At 45.8% G+C, this 25,835-nt stretch overlaps 1 protein-coding gene across 6 annotated transcripts in view; it reads right to left on the bottom strand.

The window, feature by feature from the left end:
• Positions 1 to 796: 796 nt before the first annotated feature.
• The window catches only part of Grk5 (G protein-coupled receptor kinase 5), a 194,736-nt gene continuing 169,697 nt past the window's right edge, over positions 797 to 25,835 (bottom strand). For 5 of the 6 annotated variants that reach the window (XM_087585160.1, XM_087585171.1, XM_087585145.1 and 2 more), the window contains 10 exons: positions 23,932 to 23,995; positions 22,895 to 23,035; positions 19,922 to 20,112; positions 17,030 to 17,067; positions 15,424 to 15,513; positions 13,173 to 13,381; positions 10,328 to 10,465; positions 6,740 to 6,877; positions 6,161 to 6,292; positions 797 to 4,813 (listed from right to left, as the gene is read on the bottom strand). In XM_087585160.1, the coding sequence (XP_087441286.1) occupies positions 4,715 to 4,813; positions 6,161 to 6,292; positions 6,740 to 6,877; positions 10,328 to 10,465; positions 13,173 to 13,381; positions 15,424 to 15,513; positions 17,030 to 17,067; positions 19,922 to 20,112; positions 22,895 to 23,035; positions 23,932 to 23,995 (1,240 nt within the window). In that variant the 3' untranslated portion in view covers positions 797 to 4,714. The remainder of the gene's footprint in view (positions 4,814 to 6,160; positions 6,293 to 6,739; positions 6,878 to 10,327; positions 10,466 to 13,172; positions 13,382 to 15,423; positions 15,514 to 17,029; positions 17,068 to 19,921; positions 20,113 to 22,894; positions 23,036 to 23,931; positions 23,996 to 25,835) is intronic. The other variant, NM_030829.2, reaches the window with a different exon arrangement.

The following is a 25,835-nucleotide window of genomic DNA, read 5'->3' as shown; positions in this document are numbered from 1 at the left end:
ATTGAAGGGAAGGTCAGCCATCAAGAGATGGGTGGGTCAGACATACAGTTGATGTTAGAACTCGGTCACCTGATATGACCTTAGTAGAAGCCATCACTAGAGGCCTTGAGACAATCCAAAATCTCAAGTGTCTTAATTGTTGTGTGTAGGGTCATTTCAAAAGAAACTGCAGAGAAAACCCAAAGGGAGCCAAAGCTGCCTGGAATATGCAAGAGATGTGGCAAAGGCCAACCTTGGACTGGGGAATGTAAATCAACAACAGACAAATGGGGCAACACTTTACCAAAAGACTCCCAGGGGGACCTCTCACAGGCCCCAATGTCAAACAGGGAATGTTCTCTTTCTCAGGACAATTAAACACCACTACTCTGAAAAACATGGGGTCTGCCCCCATCTTCACTCCATATCATTAAGGATCCAGAGATAGGCAGGGGACCAGGTCCTCCAAGGCACAGGCCTGTATGCTGCAAATCCCATGTTTTTACTGTGTCCTGTAGGAGCCACTTGGTGTAGCTCTGACAGTCAACTTTGTTCCCATGGCTAAGAACCGACAGCGTTTGGGTTCAAAAGCAGATGGTCTATAAGAGTTCTGCTGGCCTCCTTATGTTCTGCCTACCAGAGTTGGGTCATGTGATGTCAGTTCTAGATATGGTCAGTATGTGGGCCAGATTTGGGCAGGGTGGAACTGGCTTGAGAAAAGGTTAATGGAGGGTCACAGCAGACAGTGTGGGCATTTTTCAGGCAACTGTCATACAGAAAGAGGTCAGTGCCTCCACAGAAGGAAAGAATTGCAATGTCATGATCATTAAGGAATTTATTTCTCTATAAAATAACAGTGGTTGTGGCTAGACAAGGCGGCACTGTGACATAGTGAACGGAACATGAGAGGTTTAGAGCAGGTTTACAACAAAAGCTGTAATCATTGACAGTAACCTCCAAGATGGAACCGTATTCATTTATTAATGCTAAAATCTCCTGGAAAATAGTTATAATAATATAACAATGCCAGTAGCCACAATGCCCTTCTAATGGACAACATTTACTTGTGATCTACTATAGGATGGTGTGTCAATGAACTGGAAAAATGCCCAGCATCTTCTTGTAGGATAAAGGATACTTCTCTCCTAGGGTGAGCTAGTTTGTCATAGATTAAATCATTGTCCTGAGTCGAGACTTTTCAGAGGAGGCACCACATGTGCCTATGCAGGATCTAGCCTACATGCCTGTCAATTTCGATAGCTGGGTGGCTGGTTGTATAAATAGGTACAGAAGGTGGTCCAAGGGTAGGCATACCAATTGTAGTCTGAAGGAAGAGGCTTTATACTGTTTTTCCATAGCAAAATCTAAGCAGCAATAAGGTTTTATCTCAGGGTACTGGGTTATGAAAACTGGAGACCCTTGGAAAGGGTAGAGCGAGAAAAGCAAGCACACAATAGCTCACGAGAAGAGTCCAGTGTTGAGTCTTTTTTTCTCTTCATCTCTTGTAAACTCTAGTTGTCCAAAGAAGCTGCCACCATTTCCTTTATCAAGGCTTAGAATGCGAGGCTACAGGAGGCTGCAATGCCTGCCCTATGTTGAGGTTAGTAGCTCCGTGAATTTGATAGAAAGTAGAGCCAGGTTTTCAAGAAAGTACATGGTTCAAAAGAAAAGAATGAACTTCAACAGCGGGGCCAAGTTCCACGGAAACTTTCTGACCTCAGCTTTCTTAGGGGCTGGCCTCAGCTATGATCTTATTTGCTCCTCTACTGCAAAGATGTGCTGTGCACATGCCCCCATGCATGTGGACTCATCAGAAACATCATGAGTCAGCAACTGTGAGGCATGCCTGTTACTGTAGCTACCTGTCTTGTGTCTGTGTGGCAAGCCTCTTGCTGCCTGCCCCTCTAAGAGGACAACACATTTTAGAGACCAGCCCTGCAGCTGCAGCCAGACTCAGCCCCTAGACAGTTGGGTGAGCATAGAACCTTGTGGTTCAGGCTCAAGTAGAGGACAGACACCATCCTCCTGGAAGATAGGGATCAGGTCTTCTTGATATTCTGGAATGATATTCTGAGGCCTCTCCTAAAGGTTTTAATGGACATTGTAAATCAGAATGATCATAGCAAAAGGCCTATCTCCCAAACAGCAAAAGCAGAGAAGCTTCTCAGTCCAAGTCAGTGGAAATTTTGTGGAAAAAAAAATGCCACACTCGAAGAAAGGCTCTTTTGCAAAAAGCTCAAATGCACAACAGAGTGTCATCTGTTCACTTATCTACACATACTTTCTCCTGGACAGGTGAAAGAGCAGAGGGCTTGTTTCCATTAAACAAAAGAAAAAAACCTTCTCAAAAGGCAGCTATAGAAACAGGCAGGAGAGCCAGTTCTCTTGTTATGAGGCCATGAGTTAAAGACTGACACATGACTATCCTTACCTCCCACAGGCCTCTCAGGACCTCATGATGGCTCTTGGTAGCCAGACTTGCATTCACTTTTTAGCTTACTGGGGATTCTCTGCTGCAAATGGACATTGCTTTGACTTGGAGGCCTAAGGAAAAACTGCTTCCTAAGAGTTACCTACTAGGCAAGAGTTAAACGGCCATGGATGGGGAAATGGAACGAACCTGTAAGGAGGAGGCAGAGGTTGTGTGTGGCTGGGGCTGATGACCATCCCAGGAAGATGATAATTCTTCTTTTCCTCAAGGAAGAAGTGTCAGCAAGGGCTCGATTATCTGGAGGTACTGAGTGTCCTGCGCCCCAGTAGAGCCTGGATATGGTCGTTAGCATTTGCTTCATGTTCAGCCCAAGAAAAGTTCAGAAGTAGCCTGGAAGCCTGGCTTGAAGTTAATCTTGCACCACGGAGCCTGGCTGTTTCTTCTCTCATGGTTAAATGATTTCAGGGTGATCATTCCCAAAGGCTCTTCTCTAGCAGTGAGCCCTGGGAGAGCTTGGAATCAAAGATATGAGACTGGCATGCTCGGGATTTTCCTCCTGACAGACCCAAGCCCCAAAGTTGTAGGTCCCTCAAAAAGACACATTTGGAATGGCCTGGGGGACGGTTCTCAACACTATAGTATGGGGCAAGGGGGCAAGGGGATATGCACCTAGGTCTGAGATGCTTAGTAAAGATAGTTTCCATGATAGTATGCACTTGTAATCTTAGAACTCCAGAGGCTGAAGCAGGAGGATTTTGTGTTTGAAACCAGCCTGAACTACAAAATGAGGATCATCACATAGTAAGCTTGGGGTATAGACCAGGAGTCCGCATTGTAACAGGGGCTGATTCAGGTAGCACCTCTCTCACCCTGTTAAAAAAAAAACAACCCAGTAATTGGTGGCTGAGACCAGTTTTGAGACAGTCATACTCAGAGTTTCAGCTTCCCAGGGAGCAATGAGTCTAGCTGCTTACCCTGTCCTGGTGGGAAGGTGAGATCAAATGTGTACCTTGTCACCTCCAAGGACTTCAGGGGCTAGGTGACAACTCCCCAGGGATAGAAAGGTAAGCTCAGCAAGTCTTACAGGAGTGACTTTTGCCTGTGACTTTGAGGTGCCCAATTAGAACCAGCCTCTGGTCCACATCTCCTGGGGAAGTGATAATGAGATTGTCTTATATTCAACTGGTGCCTGGGTTTGCTCTCAGGCATCCTATTCCTGGTGAGATGACTTCCTTCACAGAAGCCAACAAATATGTGGGGTTGCATGAAGGTTCATGGTCTGGTGACCAGTTTGCTGACCAGCCAAGGACTAAACAAACCTGGAGGTAGTCACTCAGGATGGATCCTAATTCATACTTTTCCATAGTCCCACAATTGAGAACACTTGGGTTTCCATGACTAGTCATTTTCATCAGTACAAACTCCTACAAAGAATATATAACAGAAGTCCCCAAACACAACAGAAAACCACTGGTTTTAGCAGCCAAGATCTCTATTCCAATGATTTAGGATTCCTTACCCTCCATGTGGATGCCCTATAGAACGAGGCCAATGAAGCTGCAATGTCAAAAGCTTGCCCATCTTACCAATGATGTCATAGCTCATAAAGAATGTTTGGGTTGGGAGATGGCCCAAGTGCATTCTGTCATTTCATTTAGCTTGTTACAAGTCAACAGGAGAGTGATTAGCTACAAGGAGGGGAAAACAGCTAGAGAGGTGGATGTAGGTAGATGTAATCAGGTCTTTAAAGGTAAAAGGTGAAATAGTTTCTATATTTAATAAAAACATTTTCTCTTTTGAGGCTCTGGAAATCTAGAGTCACATTTTTGTACCCCCCCCCATCTAAAATGTCTTAAAACACATGGCTTAACAGTGGCTGCACAGAAAATATACACCCTCGAAGTCTGACTTTCATTTAAATACAAATATACAAAATGTAAACAGAGACAATAGAGAAATTTACAAAACTTTCCTTTAAAAATAATAAAGACAAAATTCAGTTCTAGTTGGGATGCTATTAAAATCCGTGCAAGCTGTCATATCCCATTGTGTTTCTATTGCAATGTTCAACAAGGAAAATTCTAGTCCACCCCAGCTTGGGGCCACCTTGGAAAACAGACCTGAGTGGAAATTTCTTTGAGAAACTTGGAGGTTTGTTATTGGGGGAACAGTATCCTATCCTGGTTCCCAGTGGAGCTTTCCTGGCCACTGAGCCACAGTGGGAGCTCCCCTGGTTACAAGTTCTGCTTCCAAGTAGAAGGCTCTGAGCTGGTTCCACTTTTGACTTCAAGGCCAGAGCTGAAACTAGCTGCTTCCAGTGGAGTTTGAATTGATGTGGTTTGAATTTATGCGGTGGTTACAACTGGTCTTAGGAGTAGGTGAACTCTTGGAATTGTTTTGATGCTGAGGAGAAGAAAGGAGAGAGTCAGTTCTTGGTAAACTCAAAGTCTATGGATGACTCATTAGTGGTAGCTATGGAAGCAGGGGAAGTAGAAGCCAGAATGTTCCAGCCTGCCTCTCTTTGCTTTTGTGCATTCTCCCCAGCAGACCCAAGTCTACTGGCTGCTCCTTGAACAGAGGATTTTATCTGGTACCTGGGAAGATCCATGATCTATAAGCAGAGGGAAAGAATAATTTCTTTCTAGAACTTGTAGTTTTACTTGATGGAAACGTTTAAACATTTCATTGTATTATAAAACCATGACTATATTACAGAGTAGGATGTGAAACTTACATGAACTTCTTATTGAAAACACACAAACTTGGCAGGGGGCAGAGCTAAGACTGAACTTACCATAAGCCTGAAGATGCTTCCTGCCATTTCCCAGATAACAAATATCCTATGTGACTTAGGGTTAAGTTCTTTGACTTCTCTCAGCCTCAGTTTATGTAACTGAAACAGGTCAACGGAGCCCATAGGCATGTTCATACCTCACAAGGACACCCAAAGGTAGTGAGTCCGCTGCTCTCCTGGTACACAGGAGGTGACTAACACACAGTGGTAGGATGAATGAGTTGTTGGATGGAAGCTGGATACAAGTGTCTCATATAGTGCATCTCTGTAAATAACTACCTTCATCCCTGTTACCTGAGGTAGAGACCTAAGATTTCAGGTCAAGGGACCACAGGCACACCCTTGTGTAGAAGACAAGTAGAGAGGGGCTCCCTAGCTCTAAGATGAGAATCACGGGGCTCCAGCATCTTGAATGGCCAGGACAAAAGGGGTGCAACTGCACCTTTGTAGCTGTGGAGTGGGGCTCCTGGGTTATCTTCCCCAGAGTTGTTCTTCCGTTTGGTCCATATCAATCCTTCCTTTAGGCATAAGCTTTGAGGGAAAAAAGTCTATTCCAATGGGAAAATTCCTTAGGCTGCTAGCAAGTACCAGGGTTGAACAACAGGACAGTGTTCCTAGTCTGAGGTGGTTTTGCTATGCAAGGGGCACTTAGTGGTGACTATTGGAGAAGAGGAGCTGGGTTTACCTGTGTCTAGTGGGCAGAGGTTGGTAATGTTCAGCATCCTTCAGTATACAATACAGCCCTGTGACAAGAACCAACTTCCCTGTGCCAGCAGTATTGATGTGGGTCCCGGTCCCTTCCGTCTGCAGGGGTCCCATCACCAACAAGGGTATTGGGGCTTTGGACAAACTAACAATTCCAAGCTACCAAGCCACCCAGGCAGGAAGCATTCTGAAGCTCTGGGGTATGGAAGGGGGCTGAAGCCCCCACGCTAAGGCCAGGCTGGCTCTCTCACCTGACGCCTGAAGAGTCTGTGGAACAGCCCTTTCTTTGGTGGTTCTGGAGGCTGACTTCTGTTCAGGTCTGGTGAGAGGGTACCGTTGGGTCCGAACACATTCAGCTCCTTGAAACATTCTGTTTCTATCATCTGGAAAAGCAAAACAGAAATACCGTGCTCCCCCTGTAGCGCCTCCCTCTGGGATACATTCTCTCCCGCACTGCTGGCTCCTCTGTAACTTACTAGAGAATTCTACCCTAAGAAGAGAATCTACCAGAGGTACACTCTTCCCCCTCCAAACCAAATTCTACAGCTTACTTGACTATCATCCCTATAGCATTCAGATCAGTTGACTTCCTCAATTTAATATTTGTGCCTCCAGAAAATACTCCATTTTCCCTTCCATTTCCAGTAGACCTTCTGGGAAGAAACCTTGCTGTTTTCAGCACCTGTTCTCTCTCAGCTACGCTGTTAGCTTCCACACCCACCCCAGCCAGCCCCTCTACCCTACCCAGTGACCCTTCTATGCACTTGCACTTCCATTTTCTCTGAACATCTACCCTTCTTGGAGAAAAGCTGGTGGTATGCCTTGCCTACCTCGTTTTGCCATGGGATTGGCACAGAGCCTGTGGAGAACTTTGAGTAGAAGTCATCGTCCGTATGGTCCAAGTTGACACCTTTCACAGTGGAGAACTGCTCTATGTCCAGCACATCCTTGCAGTATACAGCCCGGGGCTATAAGAGACAGAGGGCTCCATCACATGGGCCCTCTCTGGGGCTGTCAGGTCCTCAAGCCTGGCCCTTAGGATTTTGATGGAGAACAGTGGGGACATGTTCCTAGGCTTCCTCATTTGGGTCCTCAGACTGAGCTTCCCTCTCTCAGATCCAGCAAGGGGACCAGGTTCTAGTGAAATGAGAGCTAGAGGTACCCAGCTGCCCAGTCCAGAGTTCCTTCTTACTACAGCTTATACACATAGATCACAGACCTGTGGTCTCCTTCTAGGTAAGTCCAAGTAGATGAGAGGTTACCTCTGTGTCTAAATTCACACTCTCTGTGATTCCAGAGAGTGTGAAATCTCTGGGCACCTCAATCATCAGCTGTCTTGGCCACCGAGAAGCTCAGAGCATCAGGAAGGAAGCACTATTTCGAATACCTCCTCTTTTAGAAGAGGGGTTGTACTTATTACATTTTGGGAATCTGTGGTTCATTCTTCTACAGAGAGAATGGATGCTTTGGACCTAGCATCAGAGCAAAAGCACAAGAGGGACTCTGCTTCAAAACATGCCAGAGAGAGAAGACAGCCAGAGTATGTTCCAATTCCTTCAAATGCAGGGCAGTAAGCCATGTGTTCAATACAGACTCTGAAGCAGGTAGTCTCCACTGTGAAATTTAGGGGCCTTGGGAAAAGCCATCTGTGTCTTCAGAGCCTTAGTTTTCTTCCTGGAAATCGCAATAATGGAACACCTGGGCCATAGTGCTGCTCGAATGTTGCTGCTGTGCTGAGTATGAGCTGCTGTGACAATGTGGCTCTGCCCTGGTGGGACAGGATGTGCCTGCTGGAACTAAATACCCCAGAGAAGGGCGGTTGCCCAGGGGGAGCTCCCTTTATCTGGGGAGCGATTTGTAAGGGTGGGACTGGGAAGAGAAGAGGGAGGGGGCTGTGATTAGGATATAAGTGAATACAAAATTAAAAATAAATAAATTGAGTCAACTAGGGCCAGGATCACTACACATGCTAAGCTCATGTAGCTGGCCCTGGTATGCATTCAGGAACTTGGGAGTTGTGATTGCCCTCTCTGAGATATACAGATAAATTTTTTTTATTGATAAAAATGTTTGTATTGATAAAAATTTATCTCAACAAGCCAAAGCCTACCAGGCTATTATATTCCTGGTTTTCTTTTTAGATACATTTATTTTGGCTTTGAAAAAAGTCAAGTGAAGTGAAAAAGATTAAGCCAGTAATAGTGCCTATGAATTATGAATGTGGCTACTACCTGAAGGTCAGGAGAACTATGAATGGGTGGTTGTGGGCAGAGGATAGACAAGATGGGGGTGGTCATCATCTTCTTCTGGGGCCCACAATTTTCCTTCACCACCTACTCCAATGATATGTTAAGGGCTTTGGCTGTCCAGAGCAAGGGCCATGTGCCATGTGGACCATTTACTATGGGTCAGGGAAAGGGAATATTGACTTCTATACAGTACACTGAGGAGCCCTGAAACCTAGTTGTGGGGGGGGGGGTGCTGTCACACCCAGGGTGAACAACTATGCCTGTTTGTTCAGTACCTCAGACTTCTGGCAATAAAACAAGGACAGTCCCAGATGGCTAGCTGCATTGATTATCAGAGATGCTCCCTCCCATGCAACACTCCATATCCTGGGGAACACTTTTTCAGCTCTGTTGCCCCCACTACCTCCCCTCCCCTCTCCTCCCATTCTTTTCCTGTGACTCCTAGTCCCGATTTTATTTAAGGGGTGTTTGCTGACATTTCACTTCTTCAGACTGAGATTTCCATGGAAGAAATAATCCAGTATCCCTTGGAGCCTGGCACAAAGCTTGGAGCATGTGGAGAGGCTTTGAAATATATCCTATGTCATGAGTGATCTCACCCCATCACCATAGCAATAGGTAATCCAAGGACAGGAGGAGGTTGCGAAGCCCCAGCCTACAACTGTTGTGTCCTTGCTGTTACTCTAGACATTGTCTAGGGATGTTAGTGGCTCTACCACAGCTCTCAACAAACTTAAAAATACCTACCAAACAACAAAATTTGAAAAATTCTGGACAAAGCTTGGTCCAAGACCATTTGGGACCTAAGTATAAGATTAGTATTTCTTGGGGTGGGGCAATTTCGGGTGCCATTCTTAGGAACACCATACCCTTCCTTTGAGACAGGGCCTCTTGGTTTGGAGTTCCCAATTCTGCACGACTGGCTGGCCAGTAAGCCCCAGAGAGCCTCATGTGGGTGTTGAGGATTGAACTCAAGTCCTCGTACTAGCAAGGCAAACAAGCGTGTTATTAACAAGACATCTCAGCTGCTCTACCCATTTTTGAGATAGGGTCTCATGTAGTCCAGGCTGACCTTTCAAACAGGCTGTACAGCTAAGGATGATTTTGAATTTCTGATCCTTCTGCTTCCACTTCCTCAGTGCTGGGATCACAAGTGTGATTCCGCCACACCTGGTTAGTATGGTGCTGGTTGGACCTATGATGTGGATGCCACATCTGGCTACAGAGGTCTCCAGTGGGTGACCATGGACACTGTTCAGCATCCAGTAGCTAGTCCTGGCTCCTCGCATCTGCTACTGCCCTCCTCCCTGGATGATCAGGGAACCTTCACTTACAAGAGAATACCAAAGATGCAAAGATTGTTCCTTACTTCCTCACTGCTGTGCAAACAAATGGTTAACAGCTGGTTTTGGGAGAGGGGTCTGAGAAAGCTCTGATTTGTATTATTCACCAGCTGCTAAGGTGTCAACATCCCCATCCTGGTCTACTGCAGGCTCTTGTCCTGAGGTGACTGAGAAGAGGGCTGGGAAGATATTCCTACCACATCCGTCAACTTTCATGAGCTAACACAAGCTAAGTTCCCATCCCCAACGTTTCTATAGCATCCATAGTTCTTGGCTCCATCCCCAAGGCCCCAACAAGGAACCTTAATCTACTGGGACTTTGAAAGTTTACAACCACAAAAAGTCCTTGCTGGGTGGGGCTCCTTTGTGAATGTGAACCTGATGCTATGCAGACCTAGTACAGTATCTTCCAGGAGAATCTTAATTGAACCGGACAGTGGATGTTCAGTTAAACTGGGATGGTCCTCAATACTCATTTTCCATTTTGGTCTCATTTCAACCTTCAATATATCTGGCAGATTCAGAAACAGGAGGTGTCTTGGATTTCATTGGATTTTCTAGGACCTGAAGGTTGTCTAGGCACCTGAACAACCAGTAAGGGGGCTCCAGGGTTCACATGCCATCTGTACATTCTGACATCGAGATCTGTAACATGGCCACAAAGTAGCCAGAGTGTAGGAAGGGGCAGTGAGCGATCTTTGGTACTCTAGGAGGGCAGATGGGTTAGCCGATTTGAAGTGCTGTGTAAGGCACACTCAGGATACAATAGGAAGCATGGCTTGCAGAAATGACTTTAGAGCTCCTGGGAGCAACAGTGGCTACTTACATCTGGAACGAAGGGAGGGTCCAACATCCCAGCCTCCAGGCGTTTAAAGTTCATGTTCCTGAAGAAGGGGTGCCTCTTGACCTCGGCAGCCCCCTCCTCCTGGCAGCCCAGCCTCTGCTTCGAGTCTTTGGTGAGCAGCTGTGACAAGAGAGTCCTGTGAGGCCATACGATGGGCCTTTCCATGTGCCCAGAGGCCAGAAGGACAAAGGGGCATCTGTGACTGTAGCTCTAGCCTCCCCTGGAGTCTGCAGCTCGGGGGGGGGGGGGGAGATATCTCCGCAGTCAGAAGAACTGACGTATCAGCAGAGAAAGCACCAGATCATACCTTTGTCATGCTTTCAGTTGCCTTCTATACCCTATCAGGTTAGTGTCTACATCTGGGCTTCTTTTCTATTTTATTTTGTTTTATAATGTTTACTTCTTATTGTGTGTGGATGTATGTGCCACAGCGTGTGTATGGGGATCAGAGAACAGCTTTGTGGAGACAGTTTTGTCCCTCTACCTGTCAAAGGGGTTCCAGCCTTAAAATCAGGTCACCAGGCTTGCATCAAAAAAAAAAAAATGCTTCACCTGCTGAGCCACCTCTCTGGCTCCAAGTTTCTCTATTCTAGATGTAAGTAACTGGGCTATGCTCTATCCATTCCAAGACACACCAAAGAAGCAAGGCTGTGCAGTGGCTGAGCCTGTCAATGCAGCCCCTAGAGCCCACAGTGCTGGCAGATTGGACATCATCTAGGATAAGAAGATTGAAAAACGGATGAGAGCCGGGGTTGGGTTGCTTCTCAGCTTCTACCAGGAAGGAATGGCAGCTAAACAAGACTTCTGCTTTCCAAAAGAAGTGCTAGAAAATCAGGTTTTTAGTATGAAATCTCTTCATTTGAAAGCTTGGTTGTTAAGTTAACATTTGTCTATATCTAAATTATGCCACCCAGGTAGAACAAACCATCCACCTATATAGTGTCAAGGATGATATCAGGTGTACATTAGCAAGAGAGAAGGTGTGAGTGAGGTGGGAGAAGGCAGAGTAGGTTCCCTGTATGTGGAGGGAATTACTCCCTCCAGAGTATGATCTGGAATGACTAGGAGATTCAAATGGTAAAGAACTCAAGGGAGTGTGGGGAAGGTACACGGACGGGACTCAGCAGGGGCCTCAGTTTCAGGATTTGACCCAAGGGACAGGGAAGTTGGATGTGTGGACTTCTCTATCTCAAGGGGCATGTCGGACAAGACAGAATGGAGAACACCTTCCCTGCTGTTTGTGCTGCCTCTATGGTCTACAGGTCAGGCATTGCAGTAGCCTGAATAAATAAAGGAATAAGAGCAGAGTAGCCAGACTGAGATTCTGTTGGATTATAAGAGGATAAAGTCCAGACCAGAATCCAAGACCCCAAGAGTAAGGCTTGAGGTTTCTGGTGGCACCCATGTAGCAAAGATCATTTGGCACTTTTCAGCCAACACCTTTCCCCCAGTGGCCACAAGGGGGCAGGAGAGGGACAGCTTTGGTCCTCCTTACAGCAAGCGCTCCAGCTTACAAAACCTAGGGTTGAAATGGAGGTTTATGGGGAAATGGAGTGTTGGTGATAGGGGTAGTGGTTAGAAGTAGAGGTCATGCTTGCCTCATTCTCTCAGTATGTTCATGTCCCTGTTGATGTTTCTTGAGATTGGCTTCCTGGAACTCCTAACCCTGACCTAAGACTTGTTATACCACATAGATAGCTGACCGTGACATAACAAGTATTACTGGCCGCCATTTCTCCCCATCCCTAACCTCTGCTGCCTATTCCTTCACTACCTTATCCTGACTGCACTGCTCTGACAGTTTGCTGCAGTGCTTCTTTGAGACTTGTTAGCAGGTTATGGGGTTGGGGTCTATATGTTACATGCGTTTCTTCATCATGTCTTTTACACGTCAGTGGCAGAGGGACACTTCCTGTAGATATGATCAGAGGACAGATCTAGCCCCAAATCCTTACCATAGCTTTATGACACAGAAGTAGCCAAGGCAAGGGCGGTTGCAGAAAAGGGATTACCTGGGAGTGGGGTAGCTAAGCCCCCAGGGTTCCCTGGTCCTCTGAATATAGAAGCTTAGTTACTTCCCTTCAAGTTTCCAGTCCTGATCTCTTCTAAGCTCCATCCTGGGCTACTGGTGTGTGTGCACTTGAACTTTCCCCAGGGCTACTTGAGGACTCAGGAAAGAGGCCCCTTTCAGGTTAGGCTTCTCTGCTGCTCAGGGTACATACAGTGTGGCTCTAGAGGAAGGTACTTTGCCACATAAGCTTGTAAGTATGTGGATCTAGGCAGTCAGGTCCTTTCTGTTCCCATATGGTTGGCATCAGAGGGCATCTTCCTGTGGTGAGTCTTAGGAGACTGAGAGCCAGGCAGGAGCAGGAAGTAGCTGACTTCATACCAAATCCAAGGAAGGGCCTAAGGACCAGAGTTCACCTTGGCTGAGGGGGAGATCTTATAGCCCCCACCACTACTTCCTCTCTCTAGCTGTCCAGTATCCACAACTGGACCCAACACACCCAAGTCATTCTAACCTCTTCACTTGAAGGTCCTGCCCATCCGTAGATGCTGTTATACCACCTTGAGCTGAGACCACCTTTCTGCTGAGGGGACAGGAGGCCAAGTTCCAGGGCAGGAACTTGCTTGGGAACCAACTTTGGCCATTATCTTTATTCTTTGCTGACTTTCAACAAGGCTACATACCTTCATGGGTGCTCACCTAAACCCCCATTCCTTGATTCACGGGGTATCCTGTCCGATATGTCAGGTGTTCTAAGCAGAGGTGGAGCCACCGCTGGGCAGCAGCCTCTGGGCAGCATCTGGCTTACCAGGAGCTTACCATGTTGCAGATGGACTTGGCCTCTTCAGAGAACTTGGGGGAATACACTTCCTCAGTCTCCAGCACCCGGCGATCCACCTCTTCCCGCTTCACCTTCTCCTTGCGGCCTCGGAATGGTGACTGGCCCTCGATCATCTCATAGATGAGGCAGCCCAGGCCCCAGTAGTCAGGGCTCAGGCCATATCGCTGGTTGTTCAGAACTTCTGGGGCTGAGACAGAAGGAGGGGAGAGAGTAATGGACGACTGGCAACAGAATGCAGCCTAAGCACACAGTCCAATGCTGCTCTTCATCTCAGCAGTGCCCCAGGGCGTAGCACTCTCACAGAAATACTGGAGTTTTAAGCTGAGGCTGCTTCCTTCCAACCTCCAACTGCAACCCAGCAGGTGTGTAAACACCAGTTTGTCCAGAGAAAGCCTTCCCTAATGTGCTTCACTGTGCCCAATTCTGGCAGTAGCTTCAGAACTCTGATTATGGTGGATGGAAATGTCTCCTCAGACAGAACACACAATATAGTTTTCACTGCTTTGTCCCCAGTGACAGGCATGACACATTGCATACATATTAATTTCAATGAAGAAGAGTGCCCATCTAAAGATTAAATTCAATCTACTTGAACGTTGGGTCATCTTTTGGGGGGCGAGGTGTAAGAGAAGGCTCAGTGGTTAGCAGCATAAACTGACTGCTATTGTACAGGACCTGGGTTTGATTCCCAGCTCCCATGTGGCAGGTGACTCCAGTTTCAGGGGACCCAACACTCTCTTCTGGCCAGTGTGGGCACTAAATACACACAGGGTATACAGACACACATGCAAGCACAACGTCCAAACACATAAAACAAAATCTCTTATTGTATCTTCACTACCACTTTGACAAAATGATTCATAGGTTAACCATAGATATACAAAAGAGACCACTACATCTTGAGGCCATCCAGAATGAAAATCAGAGTCCATATATAGACCAATCATTTAGCACTGTGTCCAAAAGGAGAGCAATGCAAATGTGTAAGCATGTTTCCACATGGGTACATGGGTAGGTGTATCTGTATTTATACGTCTGCCCATCTGTCCTTCCACGATGCATATATCCACCATCCATTTATCCATCCCCCATCTGAGAAGCTCCTTACAGGTGTCATAAGGGAAGTGAACCATGTTTTCAGATAAGAATGAAAACCTTGTATAGATGGACTTCATCAACCTGGATCAGATTTATTCCCGATGTATTTATTTTGAAAAAAAAAAAAGTTTCCTGGTGGAATACAATCAGTGCACAAGAAAGCACAATTACATTGAAATTCAAGTTATGGTAGTGTAATTCCTTCCAAGGAAACAGGTTCTAGAGATAGGCTACCTGTTCTAGCGTAAGGGCCTAAGGGTCTGGCCTGGTCTCAGTCAAAGAGATAACATAGAGGTCATTTGGGCTTATTAGCCCCCTCTGATCCTGGCTATGGGAGCTTTTGGGGAGCTTCTGGCAATAGGAGTCATTTAGATTTCTAGCTACCTCCAGTCCTGGTTGTAGGAACTTGATATGGCCTGGCTCAGCAGATAACACCAGGCTCTTAACCACTTCCAATTCTCAGCTTTCTGGATGGAAGAACAGGTTTTTCATCTTTCCCACTGGAAAGACGATCCCATTTGTCTAACATTCCTGGTTTCTCTGCAGATTTGTGGGTACAAGAACCTTTGTGCTATGAACCCAACACCTATCCATCTACTCTCTATATAGCTCTCAGATCTACCAGAATTCTCACCGTCACACACAAACATATCCCAGTTTGCCAAGTGTTTTGTTGTCTGGGACCTCAAGAACCAGAGATAATATACTGAATGCTGTATATCATCTGCGGGTGCAGGCCTGGGCAGAGGGCAATTGGGGCTGGGTCTAGAACTTTCAGGGGACTCTGACACCCGCTAGGGTCTTCTCAGGAGTCTCTTCAAAAAGTATCTCTATTGGACACTTCATCCAAGTAGATCCTACTTCAATAAGGGCTCCCCTAGAAATGCTGGTGTTAGGCTCTGGTCACCAAACTCCTAGGATGGCTTGTTTTTGAGACCTAGGTTGGCCTGTGGTTAGGGACTACCGAGAACTCAGTTTAGGTCATACCTTTAGTCCTAGTGTACCACCCTACCAGGTATTTCTGTGGAAGACCAGCATAGCAAATCTGACCAGCAAAACAAAAACTGGGGGATTTGGGAACGGATGCCCTTGGGGAGGCTCAGTGTGTGATAGGCACAAGGTATTACTCACCCATGTAGCCAACAGTGCCTACCCGGCCACGGATAAGGTCCCCCTCAGGGATCTTCACAGCCAGTCCTAGGTCTGAGATCCTGATGTGGCCTGTTGGGGACAGCAGGGTTAAATGGGTTCCTGAGGTCATGTGGACACCCTGGTCAGGGCCACAGACTTTCTAGGCTTCTGTCCAATGAAGATGTGACATCGGTCTGTTCTCTCAGGGTAACTGTTTAACGAGTATAAGTAAGATGTGTAGAAACTGCACACGATGAGGGGAATATTAATAAAGATTCAGAAAGACGCTTAGACAAGGCTGGCCACTGGCCGACCTGACACATTTAATGCCCCAATGAGCTTCCGGAAAGGCTGAGGTCACAGAGTTTAAAATGTCCTGGCTGATTCAGTGGTTGCTTCACAGGAAAAATATGAGGTTCTTGACATTTTGCAACAATTTGCTTAAGGGGAAAAAATTGTAAAGCAATTTGGGAAGCCACTCCCTGCCTTCCTGATTGGTCTTTGGAGGTGGTTTGTTTGTTCCCCTTCAAAGAGATGGAGAAATGAGAAGGGTGGTGCCTGGCCTGGAATCTGAGTTCAGAGTCTACTCCCAAGACCCAGGCAGCATCACACTGAGAGTTCTATTTCTATCTCTGTCACACCTTCTAGGCAGGGTTATGGCTACATTTCATATTCATGATGGAAAACATGCCTTTGTCCATAAATGCCTGTCGGGCCTGAGTGGCTCAGATGGCCTGTGAGTACCAGCAGTGGACTGCCCCTTGTGGGGCTTCAGTGTGAGTAGATAATAGAACACATGTAGCCTGGACCTCTCAGAGGACCCTGTGCTCCCCAGTCCTCCTCACATAGCTCTCTCCAGGTCACCAATTGTGGGTGAACATGCTGTGTGTCCCAAGAATATGCAGAAGACTAGGTGTTACTGTCAAGGTCAAGCTAGTTCCTCTGAGCCCTCAGGCCTATTATACACAAGATAGACACTTGGATGCCACCTCTCCTGTGGAGATGGGAAGAGCTAGTCAGGTACACGGGAAAAGTACTCTGTAGGCATGAGAGACTGAATGTGTGAGGAGCTGCTTCCCACATGCTAGCACCCAAGAGCAAGTAATAATGATAGTGCACAAATAATGACATATTTACAGCTGGTTAGTGTCAACAGCTGTTTTCATTGGGCCATCATGAAGTACCCTCACCATGTACGTATGCATGTGTGTGTGTGTGTGTGTATGTATGTATGTATCTATGTATCTATGTATGTATGCATGTACACATGTATCCTCTCCATAGTGGTCAGGATAGTCCTGAGGACTCTACCTCACAAACTGAACAAGGAGCAAGTCAAATAGCATGGGTGCTCAGTGATGACACTGGCTCTGATGTCACAGTAAACTGAGCTACTCTGCTTCATGAAGTAGGAGCCTCCCTCAGGCCGAAGAGTAAGGTACAGGAGTGAGGTCCTCTGTCCCATGGACCTTCCCATGGTCCTGGCCCCACCCCTCCACTCCTAAGAGCCTCCGCAATCCCTGGCTCTGAGTATCTTGTAACACTAGTCTCAGATATTGAAACAGAAAAGACCCCCCAACCCCACGTTTTCCAGTCCCCGACTTACCATAATCATCCAGCAAGATGTTTTCTGGTTTTAGATCTCTGCAGGATGAAAACAACAGGCATCTGAACATGGCCATTGCAGGCAGTAGGCCTAGGTATCAAAAGTTATCTGCCTCCTATCTCTGGACTGAGGTAGTCTGGTTTCTCTAAGTCAAGACCATTATGGGCTCATTTTTCTCCTCCAAGTAATTTAACATAAATGTTGGGGTTTGCCATTGGCTAGGAGGTTAGTAAAGGCCAATTCTGGTGCTTGTCCTTTACACAAGTGGTTCAGGGGGCAGAGGATACTGGCTAGTATGGTCAGAGACTCCCTGGAGGAAGAGGCTTCCCTGGGAAGACTGGACGTCACAGAATAGCCTGTGGTCAGAGCAGGTCCTGGAAATAAGTCACAAAGCCCAGAGCATCAGCTCTACCACTGGGAAGAAAGCTGTAAGGTGGAGATAGACTAGAGCAAACATTCCTCCTATAGATGGAGTCCCAGGGAGCTGGCATATCTAAGTCCAGCTGTATCAAAGCCTGGAAAGCAGCTCACGCAGAAAACACAGCTGCCAGTGCAATTGGGCCGCTTCACCTTATCCCCAATATCTCCTTTCCTCAGAGACAGGATCTTACTCATAAAGGGGAACCTCTGTCTTACTAGAGAGAACAGGCAGAAGACGCTGGATTTCCCAGTAAACGCTGGGTAAAAGAGCAGCTTAGATGGGGGTATGTAACACGTTGTTACATCCCAGGAGTGATAATACTGGCATCTGGATGGAGGCTCCAGTTCTGTACCAGCCAGCTTCGTTTACTTAATGGCAGGTGTCCTTGTGGGTGGTTCATGTATCCTAATCCTGGGCATTCTCACCAAATGAGGTGGGTATTTTACATATCCTTTTTTAATTATAAACTGCCTTTGCTGATTTAGATCATTTACATGGGTTTCTTTTGATATGCTAGTAATTCTAAATAAGGACAAGAACTCTCACCTCAAGATACCAGTGGCCATGTGCTGGAAACCACAGCTTGTCAGAAACCACCAGACAGGATCAAATTCACAGACAATCCAGAGTAGGAGGTCAGGACAAGGAGAGATACCTCAGGCCAGTGGTTCTCAACCTGTTATTCTCAACCCCCTTTGGGGCAGGGGTTAAGTGGCCCTTTCACAGGGGTTGCCTAATACCATCAGAAAACGCAGTGCTTATCTTACAATTCGTAACAGTGGCAAAATTAGTTTTGAGGTAGCAATGAAAGTAAGTTTGGCTGGGGTCACTACACGAAGAACAGTATTAAGGGTAAAAGCGATAGGAAGGTTGAGAACCACTGCCTTAGGTCTTAGTGCTGCCCTAGAAGAAAGGAATGTGGAACTCCAGGGTTGCCCACCCAACTCCAACACATTTTCTTTTAAATAAAGACAATCACGGAGGCTCTTTGTTTTCAGCCCTTAGCGGGAATCTTCTAACTTCTTACTTCAATTAAAAAAATAAAAAACAAATCCCAGAAACAGAGGGACTAGAGCCATGGAGAACATTCATTTGTAAAAACCTCTTGGAGTACCAAGATAATCTTTACCCAGAAATCCATGTAACGTCAACAGACCCTGTGGGTGCCTGAGGGTCTGTGAGGACTGCAGGGTCCCTATGCTGACAGTGCCCAGTGACTAATAATATCACTCAGTCCCTACCTTTCAGGCACTTATCATAGTTTTTTATTTTTTTATTTAAATTTATTTTTTTAAAGATTTTATTTTATTGTATATGAGTACACTGTAGCTGCCTTCAGACACACCAGAAGAGGGCATCAGATCTCATTACAGATGGTCGTGAGCCACCATGTGGTTGCTGGGATTTGAACTCAGGACCTCAGGAAGAGCAGTCGGTGCTCTTAACCACTGAGCCATCTCTCCAGCCCATCATAGTTTTTTAAACAGTGGTGGAATTTAATTTGCTACAACAATTGTATTCCCGTAGATCCCTTGAAAAATGTGATGTAACAACCAATATCAAAACATCAGTCCCTTCTCCTGAACACATAAGGGAGTAAGACAATATTTATTCAAAATGCAGTAGGGGAGGCAGGAGAGATGATTCAGCGGTTAAGAGTATTTAATATTCTTCTAGAGGACCAGAGTTTGGTTCCCAGCACCATATAAGGTAGCTTACAATTATCTGTAATTCCAGCTCCAGGGGAGCCACTGCCCCTTCTAGACTTAGCAGGTATGGATGCAGACAAACCCACAAACACATACATGTGTAAGTTTAAAAAAATAAATAAATAAAAATAAAGTATTGGGTGTGGTGGCACATGCCTTTAATACCAGCTCTCTAGAAGCAGAGGCAGACAGACCTCTCTGAGTTCGAGAACAGCCTGGTCTACATAATGAGCTCCAGGCCAGTTCCAGGTCTACACAATGAGACCCTGTTATCAAAAATATAAAATAAAAAAAAAAGTTCAGGAGAGGCAACAAAGCTTTAAAAAATCCTCTGCACTCTAAGGATACCATGAAGCCCTGCTCACTGTGAGAATCATTTTGATATGGGGTTCTATAGAGTCCAAGCCATGGCGGTATTGAGAGGGAAGGAAGGTGAAGGTTAGAGCGGGTTCAGGATTGGGTATGGCAGAATATGTGATGTCCTTGGACAGTGACCCTCCACACATCTCCCTGAGACTGATTCCAGATAGTAGTTACCAGGATCCTCTGAGTGGGAAAAGGATGACAGAGTGGCAGTGATCACAACCTCTCCTTGGAGGAGGAATTTGGAGAATATAATTTTACAAGGTTGATTTCTCTACTCATTAGAGACCAGAGACACCATAAGGAGAGTGGTCCATCTCACTAGCTGAGTTCCTGGGGACCATGGGACACTGCTGGAGGGATGCAGGGGCCCAGCCAGAGTCTGGGAACACTGCTCACCTATAGACAGTGTTCTCACGGTGTAAGTCTTCCAGGCCACAGAGGATCTCAGCTGCATAAAACAAGGCTCGTTCTTCCTCAAAGCCAGGATTTCCCATGTTGTAGATGTGAAACTTCAGGTCACCTCCATTCATAATGGTCAGAACCAAGCACAGTGCATCTTTGGTCTCGTAGGCATAGGCCAGGTTGACCTGAGAACACAAGAGCAGCATTACAGTGGGGTCACAGCAACTGTCATCAACTGATACCTCCTTCACTGGGATCAATAAAGCTGGGAGGTAGGGAAGTGGAGGGTACAAAGCAGCTCATACCCTGTGCCTACACCTCCTCTTGGTTATCCTGCCTGCTTTCTCTCATACCCAGTGAAGAACCTGTGCACTGATCTTCTGATAATTGGCTTAAAGTAAAGGGCTGAAGGGGACATGGGCCGGTAGAACCCTGTCCTTCCAGAAAATCTACCAGGGTGATGACAGCTCCCATACCAGAAAAGCATGTGAGTGCATAAGTTTGTTAAAACTAGATGTTGCCTAGTTGGCTAGTCAGAAAAGCAAAGCAGAGTGGGGTGGCCCTTCATGCTGAAGGACGGGCAGTGAGGATTTTGGGAAGAGAACACAGCTTTGCAAAAATCTGTGTAGGACATGTCAACAGACACGTAACTGGTAGATTCCTGATTCCCAAGGTGCAGTGGATGAGGCAGGTGATGCTGGACTGAGGTGACTTAAACTGTGCTGTAGTCTCCACTTTGGGAGTTTGCACAAATGAAAGCTGGCCACCAGTGGCCAGGACAGGGACAGGCCAGGCCATAAAATTTGGATGTAAACATCAGGAAGAACAGGATTTATTTCTGAAGAAAAGAGACAAATTGGCAGCAGAGGTGGCATGAGCTCACAGGCACTGGGTTCCACGACCAACTGTTGGAGCTGAAACTCTTCCTTCTACACCTGCCCACGTGAGCCCCGGGAAGGGTCCAGAACGTGTGTCATGGTTTATATGAGTGTCCTCTGAAGGTCCACTGGTACTCAGGGTGGTGCTACTGGGAGGTGAGATGACTTTTTGGAGGACTGTAGGTCACTGGGAGCGTCCTAGAAGGTGACTATGAGACCACACTACCTCTTTTCTCTTTATTCTGCTTGTTTTGATTTCTGGTAAATAGTTCAACAATGAGGTTACTTGATGTTGGATGGGAGCCTCCAGAATTGGAAGCCAAAAAAAAAAAAATCTGTCCTTTCTATTAGTTAAATGTCACAGATATTTTCTTATAGTGACAAAAGCTGACACCAAGTGGCAAAAGTTGATACCAAGTGTTACTGTGGGAACTCTCTTGCCAACGGTAGTGGATAGACCCCACTTAAGGAAAGTCTGGCTATCAAAATCAACAGACCTTGAAGATGTGCCAGCCCAGGCTTGTCAGACATACGATGCTTTTCTTAGTACGACCCACCAGCACTCCCTTCACAGATGAGGCCTTAGTGGGCAGCATCAAAGTGACAACCCAAAGTCAAAATAGCCCAGGTCAAACCAGGCCGATATTAGTTTTGTCCAAGTCTTCCTTTGAGGTAACACTGAATTCTCTACTCCTCCCTAAAGACAGAATGGCAGATGAGATAGCCTAGAATCCTCCCCAGAGACCAAAACTTCGGTCCTGTTTGAGCATCACTTCATAAAACCATCCTCCTCTGAGGAATGACCACAATGATGGCATCCTTCCTTTGTCACACAGTTTAACTAGGGCAAGCTAGTTGGGAACAACTTTCAGAGAGTGTGCATAGCTCTTACTAAAGAGATTCCTCTGCTATGAATCTATACCATGGCTACATTCACAGAAGCACTCCAGGGAATGTTTGAAAGTAGACATCACAGTGTGGTTGGTTGAGGTTCACAAATGAGAAACAATTTCAGTTTGTGGGGTTGGGCTATACTGAGAAGTTATGTCTAGCTTTTTTTTCTTTTCTTTTTTTTATGTCTAGCTTTTTTTAAAAATGGGAAGAACTAAGCTGTAGGTCTAAACAGAGGAGGAAAAAAATCAACAACTGCGGGGTAAAAATCATCATAGCGTAAGATGTATAGGATGGTCCTAAAATACATAAAAATAATACATAAAAATAATAAAGTACATAAAAATAATAAAGTATGACTGGAGTAACTACTCAAAGAAGAAGGTGTTTGTTTTTACTGTGTATCTTCCTATGTCATTTGAATTTTACCTTTCATATACATTAATTTTTATAAGACTAGAGAGATGGCTCAGTAGTTAAGACCATTGGCTGTTCTTTCAAAGCACCTAGGTCCCATTCCCTGCACCAACACAGCAGTTCACGACTTTGTGTAACTTCAGCATCTGGGGATCTAACGTCCTGTTCTGGTCTCTACATGTATGTGGTACACACACATATACATGCAGGTAAAGATTCATACTCTGAAAATAAAAATATTAGTTTTTATAACAACATGTGGAAGAAACATATAGAATTTACCAAATATACATTCACCTCCACGCTCCCCAACCTCCTCTGCAGGGAGCGTGTCCCTGAGATGACTAAATGTGACCAGTGAACTACTATAGAAGCATGGAATGCCAGTCCGGCTGAGGCCATGAGAAGTTCCTGTGGAGACCCACCAACATTCTTTCCTGACTCTGATTGGGGTAGCCAGTAAGTGAAGAGGGGAGTTCAATCTGACTAGACTTGATGTGGCTTTTTTCTGTGTGTAGCTACATAAAATTGGGGCTAATTTGTTACTTGGGCAGTGCCTAGTCTACACTGACCAGGAGGTACATAAAATATCATCCCAGAGATCCTGTCGGTACCTAGAATTGCTTGTTCAGTTCACTGGGGAGTCCATAAGGTGGCCATAGAAGAAGAGATCTCAGAAGTGGGGAGGAGTTATATTGGAGGGCCATTACTACTTACAAGGCAAGAAAGTCCCAGGAAAGTACCGGAAGAATGGGCCTGTGGATGGACCCTGGACACTCACCACAAACTGGCTGTTGACTTTCTCAAGAATCTGCTTTTCATTGAGTGCCATGGACTCTCCTTTCCTTTTTTTGATCCTCTTCTTCTCTAAGCGTTTGCAAGCATACATTTTACCAGTGGCCCGAACCTGGCAGGCACAAACCTGCAGTAGGAGAGAGATAATCAGGTCATAGTACATTCTACAGTGGTCTACCTAACTTCAAGGCCAGGATGTCAGGTTTCTAGAGCTGAATTGGTGGGGTCAAAGCCAACAGGTCTGCCCTGTGGTTGCTGCAGTTCAGGATATCTAGCTCTATACGCAGTGCTGCTTGGACTCTGTCCTTAAGAACCAGCTGAAGGACTCCTCCTTCCCTGAGAAGACTCCTAGCCTTGAAAGTACTAAACTGGCCATGGCATAAAGTCAGGTGACTAGTTAGAGGCATCAGGTGCTACCTACCCCCCATCAAGTATAACTGAAATTTTTGCTGACAGCTAAAATAATTTGTTTGGGGGGGATAGTGAAGGAAGAGCCTTATGAATCCTAACTTTATAGTAAAGGAATGGGAGGAGGCATTGAGAGTTTAACACTAGTTCTGCTCTTTACTGGCTTGTGACCTTGCCTAAAACACCAATCTTTTCTGAACAGTTTTCCTTGGTTCTAAAATGAAAACAAGGCTGGCCTCAAATATTGAGTGTTTACTAAATCTCAATTCCTATAAGTAAGATACACCAACGGTATCACCTGAACTCCTCATTGGCCAAGGTTTTTCAGTACCCTCATGCCCTTGAGTTTCCCTCCTCAAACACAACCCAGGTAATGACCTATCGTTCCCTTCAAGTCCCTACTTGAAGCTGGCAGGAGAGAATCTCCACTTCATCTGCCTGTTCAGGGCAGCAAAGGTTCTGTTACCCTCTTTTCTCCCTCAATAGTGTGTCAGTACCCAGGCCAAACCCTTCACCCTCTCTCTTTACTACAGAGGGGCAGGACAGAGCAAGATCCTTCTGAAAGCACTACTGCTCTTACAGGGTGTTGAAGGGAGCCCTTCAATGCTCACTCACCTCTCCAAAGCCCCCTTTGCCCAGCACTCGGTACTGCCGGAAAGTGTTTTTGGTCACTGGTTGTCTGGAAAAATATCAAGAATCTGATATTTATCTCCTGAAGTTAAGTTTTAAGACCCATAAGAAACAGACAGTGTTGGCAAGGAACAAGCCCAGGGCATGTAATGTCTTCCTCTGAGGCTGTGCTAGAGACCCAAACTCTGGCTCTGTTTACTAGGAAGCTTGCTAAGAAGAGCAGGAAGAAGGTTTGGAAGAATAAATCCACAGTGCTTAACTCTATTGAGTCAGGACAGTCCCTCTGCAGGAGCTCAGCTAAACCCAGGCAACTAAAGGCTCCCTTCCTCCTGACAACATCCCTTTGTTCTCAAATTCACAGCCTGTGGCCAGACTCATAAGGACACCTTGCCTTGGGTGGGTGAGGTTTGGTGATCAGAGACTACATAGGCACACATAGCCTTCTCAACACCTCTAGGGCTCAGCCTACTTATCAGGGGACCACACTCACTGCTCTGGGCATCCATTAGTGAGTGCACCTTGCTTAAAGCAAACTTTGCTGGTACGAGCCCAAGTACTCTGTGATCATCAGCTCTAAACCCCTTTTTCACAGGGACTGCTTTGCTGTATTTATCCATGGATGTCCAGGACACTAGAAGACCCTGAATGGCCAAAGAGGTGGTGATAAAATATCCATCATTTTCTGTCTCCCTTTTTCCAGTTATGCTGGCATAAACATGTACAATACACTGACAATAAACAGTCACTACTAGTGCAGAGCTCCTCTACTAGAAAAATGATTTCCTGCAACTTCTTAGGAAATTCTTAGTTAACACTGGGAGGGGAAAATCCCCTTAACGTTTCAATAGCATGGTGTGAATCGGTCATGAATGAGGAGGAAAAACTGGAGAGATGGGGTATCATCAGTGATATGGGGAATTCCTAAACTAGAATCTTACCTTACTGGCTCTAAGAAGTTAGTACCTTCCAAAGGCTACTTTGCCCATGAGAGACTTTGAAGAGACTGAGTCAGCAAATAAACGCCAGATAGAGGCCCAATCTCACTCATGATGGGGTGGAAATAAAGGGTAAGAATATCCCACTGCTCACTAGTGGGGAGGAAAACACGAGACCAATATAGAGCAGAAGGAGGAGAAGGGCTCAAGCTGGCAGGGCTGGAATCTGGAGGTGGCCACTTTGGAAAACGATTGAATAGTCCCTCACAGGTTACAATCAGGTGCCTGTAGAGAGAATCTCTTATAAACATCGCCTTTCAATAAAAAAAGCTCATGGCCAGTGAGCTGAGGCAGAAAGTAGAAGGTGGGAAATTGGCAGGGATAGAGAAAGTTCTGAGAAATAGAGACAAGAGAGATTTTCCCCAGAACACTTAGGAGTCAGCTATAAACCACTTTCAACCACATAGCTGAAGTCAGGTTAAAATAAAGGGGACATTTGCCCCAGGAACTCTGAGGAGATAGACCTAAGAAGACAAAAGAGGAAACCATCAACACAGTAGAACTCAGGTAAGAATAAAAAGGATAAGAAGTCAAGAGCGGGCTAGAGAGATGGCTCAGTGGTTAAGAGCACTGACTGCTCTTCCAGAGGTTCTGAGTTCAAATCCCAGCAACCATATGGTGGCTCACAACCATCTGTAATGAGATCTGATGCCCTCTTCTGGTGTGTCTGAAGACAGCTGCAGTGTACTTATATATAAAAAATAAATAAATCTTAAAAAAAAAAAGAGGTCAAGAGCAAGTCATGGAGCAAGCCAAAGCTTACAGCGTAGGCTTTATTAATTAATAATCAGTCTCAGAGTTGTTATTGCTGGGACTTAAGTAGATGGGAGGAAAACTCATTTTTTACAGGGGCCTTGGATACTGCCAAAAGTATACAGACTTTGATGTACAAAG

This window comes from Rattus norvegicus, chromosome 1, assembly GCF_021556685.1.
Source record: "Rattus norvegicus strain SHRSP/BbbUtx chromosome 1, alternate assembly SHRSP_T2T, whole genome shotgun sequence".
Taxonomy (NCBI): domain Eukaryota; kingdom Metazoa; phylum Chordata; class Mammalia; order Rodentia; family Muridae; genus Rattus; species Rattus norvegicus.
This window is presented reverse-complemented; position numbering and strand designations above follow the sequence as displayed.